This window comes from Brienomyrus brachyistius, unplaced genomic scaffold (assembly GCF_023856365.1).
Source record: "Brienomyrus brachyistius isolate T26 unplaced genomic scaffold, BBRACH_0.4 scaffold48, whole genome shotgun sequence".
Lineage (NCBI taxonomy): Eukaryota > Metazoa > Chordata > Actinopteri > Osteoglossiformes > Mormyridae > Brienomyrus > Brienomyrus brachyistius.
In genome coordinates this window covers 1902097-1923290 of record NW_026042323.1, presented here as the reverse complement: position 1 = coordinate 1923290, position 21194 = coordinate 1902097, and the positions used below count along the sequence as shown (strand labels likewise).

At 43.7% G+C, this 21194-nt stretch overlaps 1 protein-coding gene across 1 annotated transcript; it reads right to left on the bottom strand.

The window, feature by feature from the left end:
- Window positions 1-4224: 4224 nt before the first annotated feature.
- Window positions 4225-18351, bottom strand: LOC125723453 (uncharacterized). The gene is made up of 3 exons (XM_049000053.1): window positions 17688-18351; window positions 15443-16148; window positions 4225-4446 (listed from the first exon to the last, which is right to left on the bottom strand). The coding sequence occupies exons 1-3, from the start codon at window positions 17723-17725 to the stop codon at window positions 4225-4227; spliced, it is 966 nt and encodes a 321-aa protein (XP_048856010.1). The 5' UTR covers window positions 17726-18351.
- Window positions 18352-21194: the final 2843 nt, after the last annotated feature.

The window sequence follows — 21194 nt, the reverse complement described above, 5'->3', positions numbered from 1 at the left end:
TAATTGTAAACACTTGCAGGCAGAAGCCAGTATGAACAAAATACTGTGATTAAATGGAAATTTACTTAAGCATGATAAAAATGACTTCTGAAAACAATAACCTCTATTTATTATTAACCATTAAAAGGTCTGATGTGTCTTTATATCTGTACTGGTTTTCATTACTTTACCATATTCAAGCAAAAGACCAAGAGCCTAAACATTTTCATGACAGAATATGGCATCTAAACAAAAATATCACTTCTTATAAGGTAAATATTATCCGATATTTTCCAAGTAGAATCTCCGGAGTTTAAAGGGTTTTTGACATTAAAAACATCACTTCAGTATGATGTCTGAAAGTGTTTTTTTCTTGTAAACAGACGGGTCCAAAGTTGTTTTCACCATTACATCATTCCTCATGTTCACGTTTGTGACATTTTTTGACAAATTACAGACAGGAACTAAAGGGATTTTCACCTTGATATCCAGCTGTATCATAGCTAACACAGACATTGGTTGTCATCATGCGATGATTCCCAGACAGGAGTTCAAGGGGTTAAATGCATGTGCACTAACACAACACAAGTAGTACTTAGTTAAGTATTAGCAGATAGCAAACCAGCATTCGTATTTAATGGCATTACTTTGTTATATAGTATTCTTGGGTCACTAACCTGTCTACATCTTCAAATTTATCATGACGGGAAATACCAGAGAGCTGTCTAATGGTATCAGAGATTGTTTACCTTCACAAAGGTGGAATGGGCTACATGACCATCAGCAAGCAGCTTGGTGAGAAAGTGACAACTGTTGGTGCAATTATTTGCAAATGGAAGAAAGACAAAAATAACTGTCAATCCCCCTCGGTCTGGGGCCCCAAGGAAGATCTCATCTTGAATAGCATCAATGATCTTAAGAACGGTGAAGGATAACCTCAGAGCTACACAGGAGGAACTTGTTAATTATCTCAAAGCAGCAGGAACCACAGTCACCAAGAAAACCATCGGTAACACATTATGCCGTTATGGTTTGAAATCCTGCAGTGCTCACAAGGTGCCCCTGCTCAAGAGGGCCCATGTTCAGGCCCGTATGAAGTATGCCAGTTGTTACGATCCTCAGTCTAGGGTTGAGGACCATCAGAAAGGTAAAGGGAAAGGAGAGGGGTAAACGAGACAACCAGTTTTTTTGTATATTTATTCACAAAGACTTTCACAAACAATAGGGTAACAGACTTCGGGAGTGACACAGCCAAAACAATAAACAAAACAGTGCTAACGGACGAATTCCAAACTAAGCTAATTCTAAAAGAAAAGACGAGAAAACGAAATTACACAGACTAAGCCTAACTCCCTAACCGAAACACACAGTAAGCCACACCTACGCAAAACAAAACAGCAGTCAGTCCCTACGCACTTAACAGAAACGAACATACAGGAAACACCAAAGCCGAAACACAGTATCTGAGGGCGAGGCACAGAGAGTAGTCAGGAGGAAGGCAAGAGATCCAAAACCAGGAGTCAATCAAACCGAAGGCAAAGGTACAGAAAGGGCAAAGCGAGAGTCGAAAACCAGGAAACCAAAAACTGTCATAATCAATCAATCAATCAATCCAAAAGAACGCAAGCAAACCAAACACAGCAACAATGAGCAGAGCTGCCGCCACTTTCCCGCCACGGCTTTTTCAATCATAGAAGCGGAAGCGAAGCTCGGGGCGTGGCCAGGTCCGGGAGGCGGAGTCGAAGGGAGCTGGGCGGCGATCAGGATCGGCAGGGCAACCCCTCCCCTAAACCTTACGGCACGTAACACCCCCCCACACAAGAGGGAACCTGGCCGGTGTTCGCAATCCTCCGCAATTGAGGGCATACAAAGTAATAAGCGGAGATTCAAGAAAAACCGATAGTCATGAGGAACCGGGCGTCGGCTTCGGGAGAGGGAGTCAGCCACGAGGTTAGTGACCCCCTTTTTATGTACGATCTCTAAGTTAAACGACTGGATAATGAGAGCCCAACGCATTAACCGCTGGTTAGCGTTACACATCCGAGCGAGGAAAACCAAAGGATTGTGGTCTGTATACACCACCACCGGACGAGCACTGTCCCCTACATATACCTCAAAATGCTAAAAGAAGGGCTAGGGCTTCCTTCTCGATCGCGTTATACGCTAACTGGTGTTTTAAAAACGTCTTGGAGAAATTGTATATAGGATGGTTCAACCCGTGACTGTCTTCCTGCAGGAGGACGGCACCAGCACCCAATCCACTGGCATCCACTTCTAACTTGAATGGTTTGGCGAAGTCGGGGGCAGCTAGGACGGGGGAACTACTCCTGAATAATTGCAGTGGGGCTTAGAAAAATGTGGTCAAATGAGACCAAAATCAAGCTTTTTGGCTTTAACTCTACTCACCGTGATTGGAGGGAAAAGAATGCTGACTATTACCCCAGGAACAGCATCCCTGCTGCCAAACATGGAGGTGGAAGCATTATGCTTTGGGGGTGTTTTTCTGCCATGGATACAGGATGGCTGTACCACATCGAAGGAAAGATGGACAGGGCCATGTACCATAAAATCTTGGATGAGTACATCCTTCCTTCAGCCAGGGCCTTGAAAATGCAGGAGGGTCTTCCAGCAAGACAATAACCCTAAACATACGGCTAAGATAACAAAGGAGCGGTTCAAGAAGAAGCACATTAAGGTCACGGAGTAGCCAGTCTCTGGACCTTAATCCCATAGAAACCAGAGAGCGGCAACCTAACATCCTTAAAGATTTCAGAGATCTGCAAAGAGCAGTGGATGAATATTCCTGCTGAGCTGTGTGCAAACCTGGTGACCAACTACAAGAGACTCTGACAGCTGTGCTTGCCGACAATAGTTACTCTGCCAAGTACTAAAGCCTGTGTTACAAGGGATCAAATACTTATTTCCCTAGATAAATGACAAATTGCTTTGTAACTCATACATGATGATTATCTTCTTGCTTGTTTTGTTGATTATTTATCTTTTGCTGTTAAAAACTACCCGTGAAATTACAGACTTCTCATTTCCTCATTCATGGGTCAACTTACTGTAAGAATTCAGCAGGGGGTAAAATAATTAGTTCCCTCACTGTACATAATTTTTTTATTCTGTGGAAGATGTAAGATCAATCTGCAGCCCAGATGAAATGATGAATTAACAGAGCCCTGAATGGGACAAGCAAATACAGAAAATGTATGACGGGGTTTAAAACTTGTTTTAACATCAGCCGGTAATATTAGCCTGACTGACATACCCGACCGATGCTGATATCTTGATTTGTAATGACTATCAGCCAATACTGATATGTTAACTGATATATACACTGATGACCAAAATTGTGGAAACACTTGCAATTTTTAAAGATTTTATGAACTGTTACACCAGTTATTTATTTAATTGTCTAATGTATAATATGTGTAACATTCTTTCATTGTTTTGAAACATTACTGCCAATATTTGTGTAATAATTTTTAAAACACAATGCCAGAAATGCTACATAATATCCACATTTTTGGCCACTAGTGTATATTGTCCATCTTTAACTATTCCATGATGTGCTAATAATCCATCTATCCATCCATCCATTTTCCAAACCGTTTATCCTACTGGGTCGCGGGGGGTCCAGAGCCTATCCCGGAAACAATGGGCACGAGGCAGGGAACAACCCAGGATGGGGGGCCAGCCTATCGCAGGGCACACTCACACACCATTCACTCACACATACACACCTATGGGCAATTTAGCAACTCCAATTAGCCTCAGCATGTTTTTGGACTGTGGGGGGGGAAACCGGAGTACCCGGAGGAAACCCCACAACGACATGGGGAGAACATGCAAACTCCACACACGTGACCCAGGCAGAGACTCAAACCCGGGTCCCAGAGGTGTGAGGCAACAATGCTAACCACTGCACCACCATGCTGCCCCCTGTGCTAATAATAATTATAATAATTATTCCCTGTGAGTAAATTCTGTTCACACCTCCCCCAACTTGCCCTATCTTATGGGGAAGATGATGGTGCAGGAGGTAGTGCTATCGTTTAGTAACCAGAGAGTTGCAGGTTCAAGGCCTGGTTCCTCCTGACCCCATCAAAGTGTCCTTGAGCAAGACACTGAACCCCAAATTGCTCCCGGCGTGCAGGTTGGCACCTTGCATGGCAGCCTCTGCCTCCGGAGTATGAATGTGTTGTGTGTGGATGGGTGAATGTGAGCCACCTGTAGCAGCACCTAGGGAGCTGGGGGTGAATGGCCTTGCTGAAGAACCTGCAAACATAACTGAGCCCAGGCTTGAACCAGTGACCTTCTGGTCACAGGTTGAAAGGTTGAGCCCACGAAGCCACTTGCTCCCCCTAAGGTTGCCGGCTTCTTGAGTTCATGTAGGAAGAAAAGTCTTTTCTGGACTTTGTTGGTGATGGAGGCATGTCCCACCATGATGGTGCTCGTGGTCCCCTGGAATTGGCATAACTCCACCACAGATATGGCCTGGCCAGTGCTTTCCTAAAGAAGGCAGGCGGGGTTGCTGATTTTAAATTTAGCCTGTTGGTGTTAATGCATTTATGTAGTGCTGCCCAGCATTTAATGTAATAGCAGAACTCACTGTAGCACAGTGCTTTCAGGTGACAGCTCAGTCACACTTCTTTTTAATGAATGAACTTAATGCATTAAGTAAGTATTAAACAAATTATCACATGGTCATGTAGGAGAGAGTTTGATATTGGGGGGGGGGGGGCACAACTTAATAGTATAAAGGCAAAGGCATATTTATAGGAGGGGCGAATGTAGCCAAATTAAATATTGGGGGTACACTTCGGCAATAATCTGCTTGCTGTTCCTTTTGTTGAGGGCAGAGCTAATCAATTAAGTTAAGTGAGCTGGTTGTGAAATCTAACAAACACATGGAATGGCTGAGCTGAGGAGAGGTTTGAAAACCAAAGCCGTGTTCTTATAACCATCCAACAAGGTATCAGTAACTTTTTGGAAAACAGGAGAAATTCAAGTTGCTTTTTATTGGGTTACTGTTTCAGTTCTGACTTTTTTTGACTGCTAATACATGCTTTCTACTCAGACAAATAGCTGTAAACATTTTCATTGGCTGCCTAAGACTTTTGCACAGCACTGTACCTGTGCCTCCAGGAATGGACACCAGGCTGAACACTGGATACACGCCATAGAAAATGTTGTTATTGTTAGGTAGCATCATTATATTCATTTTATTGTTTCCTGTTATCATATTCACATAATTGTGATGGTATTAAAAGTGAATCCATTCATTGTCCTATTCAGGATTTCAGGGGGTCTGGAGTCTATTCCAGAGGCTATGGGTGCTAGTCAGGGAACAACCCAGTATGGGACGCTGGCCAATCGCAGGGCACCCTCATGCACTATTCACACACACATGCACACCTGTGGGCAGTTCGGTAACTCCAAGCCTCAGCATGTTTTTGGACTGTGGGGGGAAACCGGAGTACTCAGAGGAAACCCCACAGCGACATGGGGGGAAACCGGAGTACTCAGAGGAAACCCCACGACGACATGGGGGGAAACCGGAGTACTCAGAGGAAACCCCACGACGACATGGGGGGAAACCGGAGTACTCAGAGGAAACCCCACGACGACATGGGGGGAAACCGGAGTACTCAGAGGAAACCCCACGACGACATGGGGGGAAACCGGAGTACTCAGAGGAAACCCCACGACGACATGGGGGGAAACCGGAGTACTCAGAGGAAACCCCACGACGACATGGGGGGAAACCGGAGTACTCAGAGGAAACCCCACAGCGACATGGGGGGAAACCGGAGTACTCAGAGGAAACCCCACAGCGACATGGGGGGAAAACGGAGTACTCAGAGGAAACCCCACGACGACATGGGGGGAAACCGGAGTACTCAGAGGAAACCCCACAGCGACATGGGGGGAAACCGGAGTACTCAGAGGAAACCCCACAGCGACATGGGGGGAACGTGCAAACTCCACACACATGGAGCCATGAAGACTGTGAGGCAGCAGTGATAACCACAGCACCACCATGCAGGCCCTCAAAAGTGAATCGCTTCAGGAAATGTTTAAACAGACTCTCTAACAGCAGTCATACACATGAGGTCGCACCGCTGACAGGTGATCAGGGGAGGAAGCATAATGCCTCAGCATGCAGTGCAGGGGGGCTGCAGAGCAGCTACATAAATAAATCATCCATTCTTATTATTGTTAAAAACAATCCACTGCCAGTTCTGACAGTTAAAATGTGTCAAGGTTTTTAATGATTTGACTCCCTTAATAGAAATATTTTGTTACCCACCTCCATATAATAGTAATAGAATTTCTCTGATGTAGTTCGTAGTGTATTGCTAGAAGACACTGCAAATAATTTCATCTCAAACTTTTCTCTTTTTTATTCCCTCATATTAACTGGGGAGTCAGAGTGCAGAAATACTAGCATTCAGATGTTTGGAATGGTTCCTGTATCCCACTGGGTTGCGGGGGGTCCGGGGTCTATCCCGGAAGCAATGGGCACGAGGCAGGGAACAACCCAGGATGGGGGGCCAGCCCATAGCAGGGCACACTCACACACCATTCACGCTCACACGCACACCTACGAGCAATTTAGCAAGTCCAATTAGGCTCAGCATGTATTTGGACTGTGGGAGGAAACTGGAGTACCTGGAGGAAACCCCACGATGACATGGGGAGAACATGCAAACTCCACACACACGTAACCCAGGTGGAAACTCGAACCCGGGTCCCAGAGGTGTGAGGCAACAGTGCTGACCACTGCACCACCAGGCCGCCCCTCTAGGTCAATCCATTCAACAGTTATTAGCCACAAGGCATGTTTACTTATTGCAACACCACCTAGTGGTGGAATGACACTATTTTTGTTCTTATTCCTCAGAATTGGGCCCCAAGTCCAGTCACCAAATCAATTTTATCCAAGTTTTGTTGAGATATGGCCACACATCCTGTTCAGTGGCTTTGTCATCAAATTCATTGGATGATAGTGGCCATAGCATCTGACTTTTAGTAACTTTTGGTCACAATCCCTTCTAGATGATGCACCCCAAATTTGATGATGATTGGATCAACAGCCTAGGTTTCCAAAAAACTTTTTTTTCAGAAAAATTCAAAATGACAATATGACAGACTTAATTAATGAGTGCAATCGAAGTTAGACAAGCCATGGCTTTAAACACACCAAAGATCATAATCCCAGGCTTAAGAATTCAGAATTTACATGCAGAAACATATCTTGAAATTTGACCTGATGGTGTTGCTACAGGAATGAATGGATTAAACCCAAATTTGGTGAGCCAGTATTTTGGATGGGCCTCTGTCAGGGTGCCAAATTACAAAGTAGAAGATTGGACAAAATTTTTGGCCTGTGCAAAATAAGTAGGTTTTCTGAAAAATTCAGAATGACAGAAAATCCAATAAGGAAATTAACAGCAATGGATGAATTTGAATGGGGATGAGCAAAGGATTCAGAAGAATGAAAGATCACAAATCTAGGCCAAGGGGTGTTAACATACTTCATACATCAAGTATAATACCCGTAAGAAATGAGTTTATTATAAGAATGTCCGCTAAAGTCAGCTAAAACTGCTTAATTTCATTCTTTTTAGCTTTGCTCTGACTTTAGCTGAGAATTTTGTTCACCCTGGTGCTTGTTGGTAATACCCCAGTGAGTACAGTGCATGCCCCCTCCCCCAAACAGATTCTTCCCAAAAAAATGCGCCAACTTCCTTCACGAGGGAAAGATTTGGGATCCATTTAGCCTTTATTTATTTGTAATAGAGTATAAACGACTGACATATTTTAATTAATTACTTACATTCAGTGCTGTGTGTGGTTGTGCATTGACTTTAATAGGAAGGAGTGTCTGCAGGTTTTCTGCCACACACAGGTACCAGCCCGTGTCCTTCCTCTCCAGTCGCCTCATTGTGACGGTGAGCACTTTATTAACTCTTTCATCACTGAGCTCCACAGGCCTCCCATCCAAACTCCCAGAATTCTCTACACAGGAGCCCCTGCCCATCCTACACCACATCATGTCAATGTAAATGTCAGTATAGTGACACTGAATACTGACAGTGTCTCCTTTCATAGGCGTCACCTCCTGTTTGTCCACAAGCTGCCCTGGAGATCCTGAAGACACAAATCAGAAACAAAGGAAGCACTAACGTTTGCATAACAATAAGATATTCTCACTATGATTATGAACCAGTAACAAGATGTTCATATCGTCTTTCCGTACATTTTATGCATATCTATAGCTAAGCTATGACATTTGTCATATTACTTATCATACTTAACACAGGGGCAGCATGGTGGCGCAGTGGTTTGCCCTGCTGCCTTACAGCAAGAAGGTCCTGTGTTCAATCCCAAGTCCTTTCTGCGTGGAGTTTGCACGCTCTCCCTCTGTTTGTCTGAGTTTTCACCAGGCGCTGTAGTTTCCTCCCACGGTCCAAAAGCATTCAAGAGGGGTTGAATGGTGAGTCTAAATTGGTCCTGTAGTTGTGTGTGCACCCTGTGGTGTGTTGGTGATTCCCCAGGGTTGGTTCCCACTTGTGCCCAGTGTTCTTGGGATAGGTTCCAGTCCCCAGGCAACCCCAGTTGGAATTAAGTGGCTTCAGAAAATGGATGGATGGATACTTAACACCCTGTAGAAGCCCATGTAAACTGATATGGTTACTTTTTCCATGCTACATTTATCATATTGGGAAAAATTTAAATGTATAGCAGCGGCCCTTCTACCTCCGACGAGCTAAAAGGTGTGGCACAAGTCCCCTTATCCTCAGAACACTTTATAACTGTGTCATCAAGAGCATCCTAACTGGATGCGTCGCCGGCTGGTATGATAGCCACACCACCTACCCCAGCAAAGCTCTGCAAGTAGCAGCACGGTGTGGGGAATATCATTATGAGATGAGCTTCCTGTCAGGGTCAGCTCCTGTTGTCCCAGTCTTGCATCCATAGCTTCTGGCTTTGACCTTGAATAGGATAAGTGCTACAGCCAATGGATGGATATTCATATTATTAATATTATTAATTATTAATATTAAATAAATTTAAAGAATATATACCATGCAGTGTTGGCCTCCCATCTGCAGGGTAGGCCACACGAATCCCAGCCATAGTCTGTGCCTATGTGTATAGACTTTGCATGTCCTGAATATGTCACATTAGACATGGATTGATATCAGGCTTGGTACTTCATGATTAAAGCTAAATCAATAACGTAAAACATTCCCATTTAAATATTCAATTGCTTGGAAAAAGGCCTATTTACCAATTAAACCAGTAGCAATAGCACATAAATCCATTAAATACACAGATTAAGTTTAATTTGGTCTCAGATATTACAAAACCTCATGAATAATACACTGACATTAGGTCTATATATTTGTGTGTTTTTTTCCCATTAGCCTAGCCTACTTTTTGTCTCTGGGGAAAAGGATATGAATGAACTCGCATGTACGCTAAACATGACTTTATCCACAAACACGGAATGTAGTGTCCAGTGTTCAAACTCATTGATTTCAGGTCATTTTCACCTGTTGAAATGATTGAAGACAACAAAAAGATCATTTAAAGCATAAATGCATTTATTTTCTAATTAGATGTCAGCAAAACATTAAACATTTGTATGTAGTAATTGCAAGAAAACAAAAAGAAAACAAAATGTACCATTTTCAGTTTCTGGTACTGTGACATAACACTGATATCAGCGCATTTAACAACAATTTTACACATGACAGGCTAAACTATTCCTTCTAAGCTAGATATCCTAAACTCAGTACGTCCAAACAAAAGCAAAAACAGAAATACTGTCACAGGTCCAGGGCGGATTGAGAGCGACAGCGTGTCATGGAGCAAGCAGAAACAGAGAGTGGACGACTCACTCAGGGATTCAAAGGAGGAAAGGGGAAAAACACTAGAGACACTAATAAAAACAAAAGCAGACCACGAGGGGTCAAAAACAAGACAAGGAACAACAGTAATCAAATAAGAAATCGGTCGGTGGGTCACAAGATTTTTTTTTTTTTTTTTTCCCTCCACCACCCCCCCTCTGCGGAGGACCACTTTATTGTGCCCGAGATGTTATTTCAGGTGGAGTCTAGGACCCAACCTGACACGTGTGTATAGACAAACAGGCACACACATATACAAGCATACGTTCCCACCCTCATGCAGACATAAACAAATATTTACACATTCACCCAACATTTAGACACACAGAAATGAACGCTGTACACATACTCTCACTCCCCATATATACTCTATGTGGACCCCTATTTTTCCTCTGGCGAGGAGACCAGAAGATCACCCCGGACTCGCAGTAGCCGAGAAGCCCACCAGCCCAGACCCCGACCAGACGGCCAGCTCTTCCTCTCAGCCCCCAGCCCCAAATGGCGAACAGGGAACGGGGGTGTGAAAAGACCCCATGCCCCCCTTCGCCCGCTCAGATGTGGTGTTGGTGTGTGTTGTTCTAAAGTGCTTTTAAAACAGGTGAAGGGCATGGCACTAACCACCCCCTGCCCACCAACAGCTGGTGTTAGCTCGGCCTCTCCCCAGAGCCCTCAATGTCTATGTGTGATTAAAATTGAGATGTGGGCCCTGGCACCAGAGGTAAGTCTGAATGAACAGACCGCCCTCTGGATGCCATTCTGTGTGCCCATCCCCAACGCCCTAAATGTATGTGTCATGAGAGAGTAAGTAATGAGAGTGTCTACGTTGTAGTGTATGAATGAGGTACAGGTGGTCGCGAGGGGACAGAGGAGGAATACCTACCCTGCATCCCAGCAACGCACCTACACCTCAAAGCCCTACATGTGTGGTGGTGTGATGGAGCGGGAGGAGGGAAGCATTTAGGGATGGGGAGGAGGGAAGCATTTAGGGATGGGGAGGAAAGGAATGGGGGGGGGCAAAATACCTCCCCCCCCGGAGCCAGCTCCCCCGCTGACCCCCATAGGCACTCCCCGTTCCCCGAAATCCATCCAGGGAGGGGGGCCCAGGCCCATCCAGACCGGGGCCCAAGGCAGCAGCACCACCGGGCCCCACAGAGCCCAAGGCACCCCACCGGACCCCACTACAAAGGAAAAGCTACCCCCGCCCCAGCATTCAGTCAACTCCCAGACTGCATAAGACAAAAGACATCCAAAGACATTGTACCTCTCTGAAAGGTAGAAACGTTTCACCGCTCGTCCAAGCAGCTTTGCATGTGCAAATGCACAACCCCTCACTCAACAGAGGTAGAGGCATTAGGCACAACCTGTCTCCAATTTAACCTGCGGCCCTCTCATCATTTGCCAAAACAAAAATAATTCCCAGGAAAAAAACAGACCCAATTCACACCTCCACCAGGTGGACCACCCTTAACACTAGAACTGCCAAATCTACGCGAATTTGCGTAAATTCCCTGGGCCTAACACCTACTACCATCCCTGCTGAGAGTTTCTTGGGCCATTGTCCTCCTGCTTTTGTTGTGCAAACACACCCATTACCTGTGAGGCCTGGCACATTTGCATTTTTTTACTCAGAGCAGCTAAAATCCAAGGCAGGCTAAACCTCTGTGTGTGACATGGAAACCTTCACAAAAGTCTGCCATATCTATACCAAATATCCCACACGCTGACTGACCTGCAAATATGAAAGACACACATTCACAAAATATATGGAAGCACAAGTCTGTTTTATTTATAAAAAAAATTGAGTGTTTCAAACTTTGCAGTGTTTGCAGACCCAGTGACCATCATCCCTGCATTTGGCGCAAGTGAATTTGTAACACTTGGCACTGGTAAACCTGCTGCGGTTTCTGTTGCAGTTCTCCTGTACCTGACACTGAGTTGTCCATACAAGTCCTGGCACAGCAGCAGCCTTCCTCTGTCCCCATAGCCTTTTGTGGCATAAATTGGCAATGGAGTTCCTTGGCTAGATGACTCAAAAATAATCTTCTTTTGCCTTCCCACCCTGTACATGCCTTGTACAGAACGTAGGAATTTGCCACCACCAGGTCCAGCATGTTGTAAAATACAGCTACTGGCCACCTGCATGTTGCTGCTCTTACGGAATACATGCGCGCCATTTGGTCCAACACATTTACACCACACTATAACAGCAGAGAGAGAGAGAGTCATGAGTGTATTTGCTTTTTTTCTACCTTCTTTCTATATAGGCCTGTATAGTACATATCAGAAAACATTGTAGCACTGATGTAAAATTATACACACATTCACATACCTTCATGTGGTTATAGTCTGTTATCGTGTTGGGTTTCCTCTTTCTGCCTTCACAGATCGCCACATCTTGGTCCAAGGAACTCAGAACACACACAATCTTGTTTTTTTAGGTGCATAAATTGTCAAGGAGACACTGCCACTTCTAAGCACTGACGCGGAGAATTCCTCTTGCTGTGCAGTGTCCTTTGAAATTGGAGGAAGTTCATACCAAACTTTATTCCCTGTGCTCAGTAGTGTTGTTTTGCGCTGAAGCAGTCTGTGTGACAGTGCCAGTGAGGTGAAGAAATTGTCCGTTGTGACATTTCTCCCGTCATCCAGAAATGGCTCCATCAGACTCATGACCATGTTCTCTGCCAGCCTCTCCCTTTTCTGGTGACTGGGGTCCTTTCCCAAGTTAGGGGACACATTGCAGACGTATTTGGTCTCCAAATCCGTGGCCATCCAGAACTTGATCCCAAATTTGTCCGGCTTGGATGCGATATACCAAGTGACATGGAATGGATCCACATCTACTCCACGTTGTCTTTCCACCGGTGTCCCTCAGGGCTCGGTTCTTGGCCCTCTCCTATTCTCCCTCTACACTAAATCTCTTGGCGAAGTTATATCCTCACATGGCTTCTCCTACCACTGCTATGCCGATGACACTCAACTCATCCTCTCCTTCCCTCCCTCAGACACTCATGTCTCCACTAAGATCTCTACATGCTTGGCAGACATCTCATCTTGGATGACCACTCACCAGCTAAAACTCAACACTAGTAAAACTGAGTTGCTTTACATCCCGGCTGACTCATCCCCCCTCCAGGACCTTGCGATCTCCTTTGACAACTCCCTGATCCGTCCTTCGGTTTCTGCTAGAAACCTTGGAGTTACCATAGATGATCGGTTGTCATTTTCCTCACATATCGCCAGTCTTTCTCGCTCTTGTCGGTTTCTCCTCTTTAACATCAGGAGGATACGTCCATTTCTTTCCACCCAGGCTACCCAGATACTCGTCCAGTCCCTCGTCATCTCACGCCTTGACTACTGCAACTCGTTCTAGCGGGTTTACCACTGAGCGCCATCCCTCCAACTGATTCAGAATGCAGCTGCTCGTCTTGTTTTCAACCTTCCCAAGTTCTCCCACACCACTCCTTTGCTGCGCTCCCTCCACTGGCTTCCTGTAGCTGCATGCATCAGATTCAAAACACTGATGCTCGCATACAAAGCCAAAAATTCTCTGGCACCATCCTACCTAAAGGACCTCATCACACCCCGCTCTGCACCACGATCTCTCCGATCCTCCAGCACTGCTTGAGTGGTCCCACCTCCCCTCAAGGCACAAGGAAGACACGCATCTCGGCTCTTCTCTGTCCTGGCACCTAATTGGTGGAATGAACTCCCCCTAGATGTCCGAACAGCTGAATCCTTGAATGTCTTCAAGCGACGACTCAAAACTTTTCTTTTTCAGAAATATCTGACGTAGAACTTCTATATTCTTACTCGACTCTTTTTCTGGTGTGTGTTTTAAAAAAATAAAATAAAATAAAATTCTGCACTAGTCAATGGCGTTCTCAGAGATAGTATTCGTAGCTGGGGTCCTTATTGAGCTAGCATCGGAAATTCATTGCAGAGTCTCAAAGCACTTATGTAAGTCGCTCTGGCTAAGGGCGTCTGCCAAATCCTGTAAATGTAAATGTAAATATACTGCATGGACAATGAACCTTGGTCGAGAACAGCTGTACATCTATGTTCATGTGTTCTCCTGGAGTGAAACTTTCAGCACAGTTCTTGGTGAAGGCTGGCAGAGAACGTGGTCATGAGTCTGATGGAGTCATTTCTGGATGACGGGAGAAATGTCACAATGGACAATTTCTTCACCTCACTGTCACTGTCACACAGACTGCTTCACTTTACTGGGCATGGTGAATAACGTTTGCCGTGAACTTCCTCCATTGGCAAAGGACACTGCACAGGGAGAGGAATTCTCCACGTCAGTGTTTAGAATGCCGCGCATGTATTCAGTACGAGCAGCAACAAGCAAGTGGCCAGTAGCTGTGTTTTACAACATGCTGGACTTGGTGGCCGTGAATGCCTACGTTCTGTACAAAGCATCTACAGGGTGGAAAGGAAAAAGAAGATTGTTTCCGATTCTTCTAGCCAAGGAACTCCATTGCCAAATACAGGGATGATGGTCACTGGGTTTTCAAACGCTGCAAACACAGACTTTGAAAGATAGACAGACTGTGTGGGACAGTAACCACTGAGACAAAAGGCAGAAAGATGACGAAGAGATGAACCTGGAACTGAGGCACGGATACATCAATTTTTACATGAACAGCCAAACATGCAAAGCTGGAGAGATCACACAAAAACAAAATTCACTTTTGGTGTTATAATTCAGTGATGGCCAATGAAAATGAAATGACATTTTATTCTTATATTTTATACATATTATGTGTATGAGCATGTCAAAAACCATGGACCATGACTTCACTCAGCTTATGACATTTATATACAAACATGCATTGGAGACTGAAGTGTTAGCATGTTTTCATTTTATTCATTTCATTCTATTAGCAACTTTTCATTCTATTTTCACTCAATTTGTTTTATAAATAACACAGACTTGTGTTTCCATATATTTTGTGAATGTGCGTCTTTCATATTTGCAGGTCAGTCAGCGTGTGGGATATTTGGTATAGATATGGCAGACTTTTGTGAAGGTTTCCATGTCACACACAGAGGTTTAGCCTGCCTTGGATTTGAGCTACTCTGAGTAAAAAATGCAAATGCGCCAGGCCTCACAGGTAATGGGTGTGTTTGCACAACAAAAGCAGGAGGAGGATGGGGCTGAAGACCTGCGAAAATCACAGCAGGGGTGACAAACACCTTGGGACTCTCAGCAGAGAATAAAAACTCGGTAAATCTAGTGTTAATGACCCACTCTATTGGAGTAGGAGGGACTCGTTACATCTACCCGCAACTCCCCCCCCCCCCCCACTTTGTTTCACTCAACGAGCCCCCTTAGATTACTTACCCAGGAGGATAAATATGTGGACACTTACTACCTCCCTCAGTCTGAAGAAGCTGATTGGATGAGCAGCGAAACGTTTCTAACTTTCAGAGACAAGTCCAGTTGCCACGAGTCAACCACCAGAGAGTATGGTCTAAGGTTGCCTGGTTCTTCTGTTCCTCTGTGGTGATGGGTACCTTAAGGGTACCTTCACCACATTGCCATTTGATACTGACACCTTCACATTGCCTGCTTCTAAATCGCCAACGATCAGTTCTTCCAATAATAATTTGTCCACCTTAGTCTCAACAATATCCAAATTTATTGCATTCAGTTGGAATTCACTGTTTACAACTTCTACTGCCACATCCACAATTTCCAATTCAAATGCTTTTTCAAAAGCCTTTTCTCTAGTCTCCTCCACTTCAACTTCTCCAATTTGTACTTGCACAATTTCAAAATTAAATTTACTTTGATCTAAATATTCGAGATCAAACTGGCAGAGGTCTACCAGCACAGCTCCTATCTTCAGACTATCTTGATGGTTGTCTACAGGCTTTATGGAGATTGTCCTGTTATTTATCACAACAGCCTCCAACCCATGTACATCTATCCCCTTATCCCTCCCAAGCTGGCTAGTGGGTGGAGTTACTTGGGAGCACTCCTCTTCATCACCCCAGCAGATGATCTCTTCCCACTTGTCCCAGGCTGCCCAATAAGCATCATCCGTCCAGCTAACTGCCTTGGCAATTCGCCTTCGGGAATGTGACTCAGTGGAACTGTCAGCCTGGTCAGAAGGTGATTCTGCTGGGGAGCACAGCTCTTTCTCATCTCCCCAGTCAATCACCTCTCCCCACTTGTCCCAAGTTGCCCAGTATCTGTCGTCGCTCCAGCAAACAGCTTTCTCCATTCGTCTGATTCTGAATGAGGAAAAACAACATACAGGCAATGCAATGGAGCTGTCAGTCACTCCTGACATGTGGACTACACTTCTGCACTGACCCACACCTTCCCAATCAACAACCGCATTACTGCACAGGCAGAGCTGCTATCTTTGGTCAGCTGGCTGGCGTGAGATTCTCAATTCCAGACAAGTCTGCACATTCATCTCCATATATGTAACAGTCTTACTACCTTGTAAATGGTCTGGAGGGTTTGCAGACTACCCCAACACTTTTGATGGAGCTAATTTTAGGTTTATAATGGAACAAAACAGATTGACTACAAGACATCTTGAGTGAGGGTTGGCAACCCTGCATACGACACTAACTAACCTGCACATAAAATTTAAATATAATCCAAACAATATACTGAATTTTACACAAACATATTTCAATATACAGTCATACCTCGGCTCACGAACTTAGTTCCTGACCTGAAAAGTGCGTGACCTCAATCAATTTCTCCCATTTCAAATAATGTAAATATGTATTATGTTCAATATGTTTAAACCTCAGAAACGCTGCATTTTCTTCAATTTTTAATATTTTTCTGTGACCAAGAATCCATCCATCCATCCATTTTCCAAACCGCTTATCCTACTGGGTTGCCTATCCCGGAAGCAATGGGCACGAGGCAGGGAAAAATCGAGGATGGGGGGGCCAGCCCATTGCAGGGCACACTCACACACCATTCACTCACACATGCACTCCTACGGGCAATTTAGCAAGTACCCGGAGGAAAGCCCACGACGACATGGGGAGAACGCGACCAAAAATATAGACTTAAATTAAAATAACCTTACTTGTAACAAATAATGCTGTTGGCACGTCAAACTGTCGGTGCAGCGGTAAGAAAATCGGGAGAAGACTAACAATAATAGAGGATTTATACATGGAAAAATAAGTTCACACAACACGTTATTCACCATGAACTAGGACATATCGCCGACTTTTTCTTTAGGTCACTCTATACATACATATATATATATACACTTCGAGCACGCGCAGTACAACTCAACACCCGCTACCGTACAATTAAATTATGACAGACTGTGCACATATAACTGAGAGCATACATTTACATGCTAACAAATGCTAAATTAAATAAAACATTAAAACTGAGCATACGCTGGTCGCTCGAAAGACGCCAAAACACGGAAAAGAACCACAAAACATCCCCCCAAAAAACTAAACAATCAACATTAAAAGACGAAGTAACAGTCAAATGCAGTAATTTCGAAAATATGATTTTTTTTTTATTATTATACTGGACATTTCTTCGCGTTTCGGGTGGTTCTTTGGGGAGCTTTCATTGGACCCTTTTCGGGACGTTTGTGTGTTCGCGGCCCGAAACACGGTTCGACAACCGGTACAAAACATTTTGGAACATCTGGTTCGTAACCCGATTTATTCGTGATCAGGACTGTTCGTGGGTCGAGGTACCACTGTACATACAAAGACAGATACTAAATAATAAGATAAGTTATACGATAAAATGGGAGCAGAAATGCAACTTACCTTGCCATCTTGGTGCAGAAAAGCAAGTGAAGCCGCATCTTTCAAACCGGTAGCTTCCCACGTGCGGAGGCATCAAATGTAACCAAGCAACAACATAACTAAATAATAACATCATAATACGTATAGTTGTTATATAATAATGACAGTTTTATAAGTTTTTTATTTACTAATAGAGGTAAATAAGAAAAAAATTGTGTAAGAACTGCAAAGCAAGAATATAGTAGTAAGCATGAATCACACATTCAGCTCTGGATAATATCAGACAATGACTTAAAGACACGTGAAATGAACTGCACTCTTGGAGTCTGTCTCTCCCCAAAGCACTATGCACGGTAACTTGTTTAATATGGGAATTATAAAATGACACTTTGGTAACATTGCAAACTGTTGTATCGCGATACATAGCGATCAGTATGTCGAACTGTCACGCCCAGCTCGTACGATCCTCATGTGTGCCACGCCCCCCTGATTATCCACGTGTGCTTCCCCATTATACCCAGCTGTGTCCGATTATTTTCGATTATTATAGTCCATGTCTTGCTTTCGTTCCTGGTCGGTCATTGATGTTAGTTAGTCGATGTTCGTGCTTCGTCCCGTTTTAGTGCTAATAAATCCCAGTTTCCCCGTGTTCTGCCTGCCTGTTTCCTGCCCGTGCGATCGCGCTCGCAACCAGCCCAAAACCTGACATGAACAAGGTTATACATCACACAAGCTTCCCACAAGAACCTGTAATTAGACTAAGCGCGTACCACACTGGGCCAGGCTGCCTTATACGGCAACCGAGCACGATCGCATCCCGCCCCCCTGTTGCACTTACTGGTCCGGACGCGAGCACGTTTTGTCATCAACCTGCAACTTTTTGTGTGAAAGAAACATAAGAAGCAAAGCTGTGTACCACAGTAGGGTAGAATTCATGGTTAATTTCGTGGCTTATTTGGGGCGGTTTTGAGTATGATGACACACACAGATTTGTCAAGTATACAAAGCAGAGGTTTTTATTTATTCGTGCTGCACGTATAGGAAGATCTACACTTTATCAAATATCTCAGGCAGACTGATGCTGCGCGGGATACCGGTGCCAAAAAGGTATTGTAGTGTAGAGAAGTATCCAGGCTGAAAAATATCTTCTGGAATTTTACTGAGGTCAGCATGTCATTGGCCCCAAAGTGGCATTCCCATATCAGTTGAAATATGTAATTGTCTGCATGCAAAAACTTGCCTCTTACGCCATACTCCATGCTAGGAAATAGCTATGAAAAGATTGTCCTCGTACTCACCTCAATCTGGGAATACTATTGTTGTTAAATAGCTATGCATAAGATTACATTTGCCATGGCTGAGACTGAATCACTTTCAATCACTACATGATGGTTATTAGGCATTTAATTACTAGCGGCTGTCAGTGATTGTTAATTGCTGTATAGTAACTTGGGAGAATGACACTGTGGATGCTGGAGCAACCGATTCTGTGTGCAGACTCACCCCTTTAATACGATGACAGTGTAGATCTGCTTTAGCGGGATGATTACTGTGCATCTGGTGACAAAGATTTACGATGGATAATTTAAAACCCAAGTACTGGAATACTTTGCCAAACAGAATATCCTGATGAGCAAATTAATTTCATTATGAAACTTTAAAATAAAAGTTATTTTTGGTGATGGTAACTTTCAATTCCCCACGATTCCCCAGTTCCAGTCCTGCAGGCCTAGTCTGCACCCAGATTTTAATACTCAAACACCTTATTCAGCTCACCAGCCAATTGCCAGGCTTAGTAGGCATATTTGACAGGTCCTTGCAAACTGGTTCTCCAGGACTGGAATTGGGGAACCCTGATATATAGCATTATATACTGTATATAAAAAAATGTAATCATAATTGTGGGGTGTATTTTTCTAAATCAGATTTTCAGGAACTGGACTGATGTTTTTGTTTGTGTCATTTTTTAAAAAATATATGTATCATACTACTGTGTTTATTTCTCCCACAGTAAAATAAAGGACATTCTTTTTTATCAAGAAGAGCACATAAAGCTGAACAATGCATCATTGAAGTAATAAAGTTTGTCAGTTTTATCAGCAGGGGCGCCGCTAGCAATTTTGGGCCCTATGACAAAATATGAGGTTGGGCCCCCCTACCACACCCATTCCGCTCAAAACATACAAGCCAACCTAGCTATTCAAAATCTTTGTCTGCAATATAATAGTACCGACCTATTACTTTTGTTATTGCTTTTGACAGGTACCGTATCAGTATTTAATCAGAGACCTACCATGGCTGTAGCTAGCAGATGATTTATTGTTCAAAAATAAATGTAATAGAAAAATTACATACAGTAATCAAATATTCATTGAAAATGCAACATTCTTAAAGATTAAACGTGTTATACTAAACACAAAAATATATAAACAGAGTGCAATATGCAGTACAGTGTAACAGTGACTTTTAACAATCAATGAGACACAACATAAATAAATTAGAAATGGTCTTTTGTTTAACCTGCCAGAGACTTAAATGCTAAAAGCCAAACACCTGGCCTTCTTGCTGGCAAAATCCTAAATCAAAAATATCAAACAAACATGTATAAACAGAGTACACAATGCAATACACTGCAACAGTGACTTTTCAAAATCAATTAGACACAAATCAATTAGAAATGGTCTTTTGTTTAACCTGCCAGTGACTTAAATGCTAAAAGCCAAACGCCTGGACTTTTTGCTGGCAAAATCCTCAATCAAATCCTTAAAATCCAGTTTTAAAGCCAACTGACTTTCAATGGACAGTATGGCAAGGTTGTTCAACCTTTCCTGAGACATTGTTGATCTCAAGTAGCTCTTTATCAATTTAAGCTTGCTGAATACCCTCTCTCCACAGGCAACAGTGACTGGAAGAGTGCAAAAGATCCTCAGGGCAATGCACACCTCTCCAAAAATGCTCTGGAGTTCCATTTTATGAATTGCATTTAGGAGAGCAAGAGGAGAACAATCAGAAAAAGTGGCTGAAAATATTGCCTGATGCCTGATTTCATTCTCAAACTGAGGTGTGAGGTCCTTTGTATACTTACTTATGAGTGGCTGGCACACAGTTGAAATATCACAGTCACTCAACTGCCCCACTTTTATTATGGCAGCAAATTCCTCTACAATACCTGCAGTTGTTTTGAAGCGCGTGTCCAAATCACAGATAATGTGGTCCATGGCATTGAAAAAAATAGTGTTGCGGAACACTTTGTCACTGCTGTCCTTCTGACTTTCTTCAGGGTCAGGGGTCTCATCAGATAATCTCTTTCTCTTCCTCTGACGGCCCAGCTCCTTATTAAATTTAGGTGGCACTCCCATCTGACTGGCAATTAAGGATGCCTCTGAAAGGATTGCATCCCAACTATCCCTGAGATTTTGTATCTCATTTTTAAGGTCCCTGACATTAGCTGCCTCAACCTCCAGGGAAATTTTCCCTGACTGGAGAATTATATTCCTGTCATCAATGCACTGCAAAACTTTTACCCAA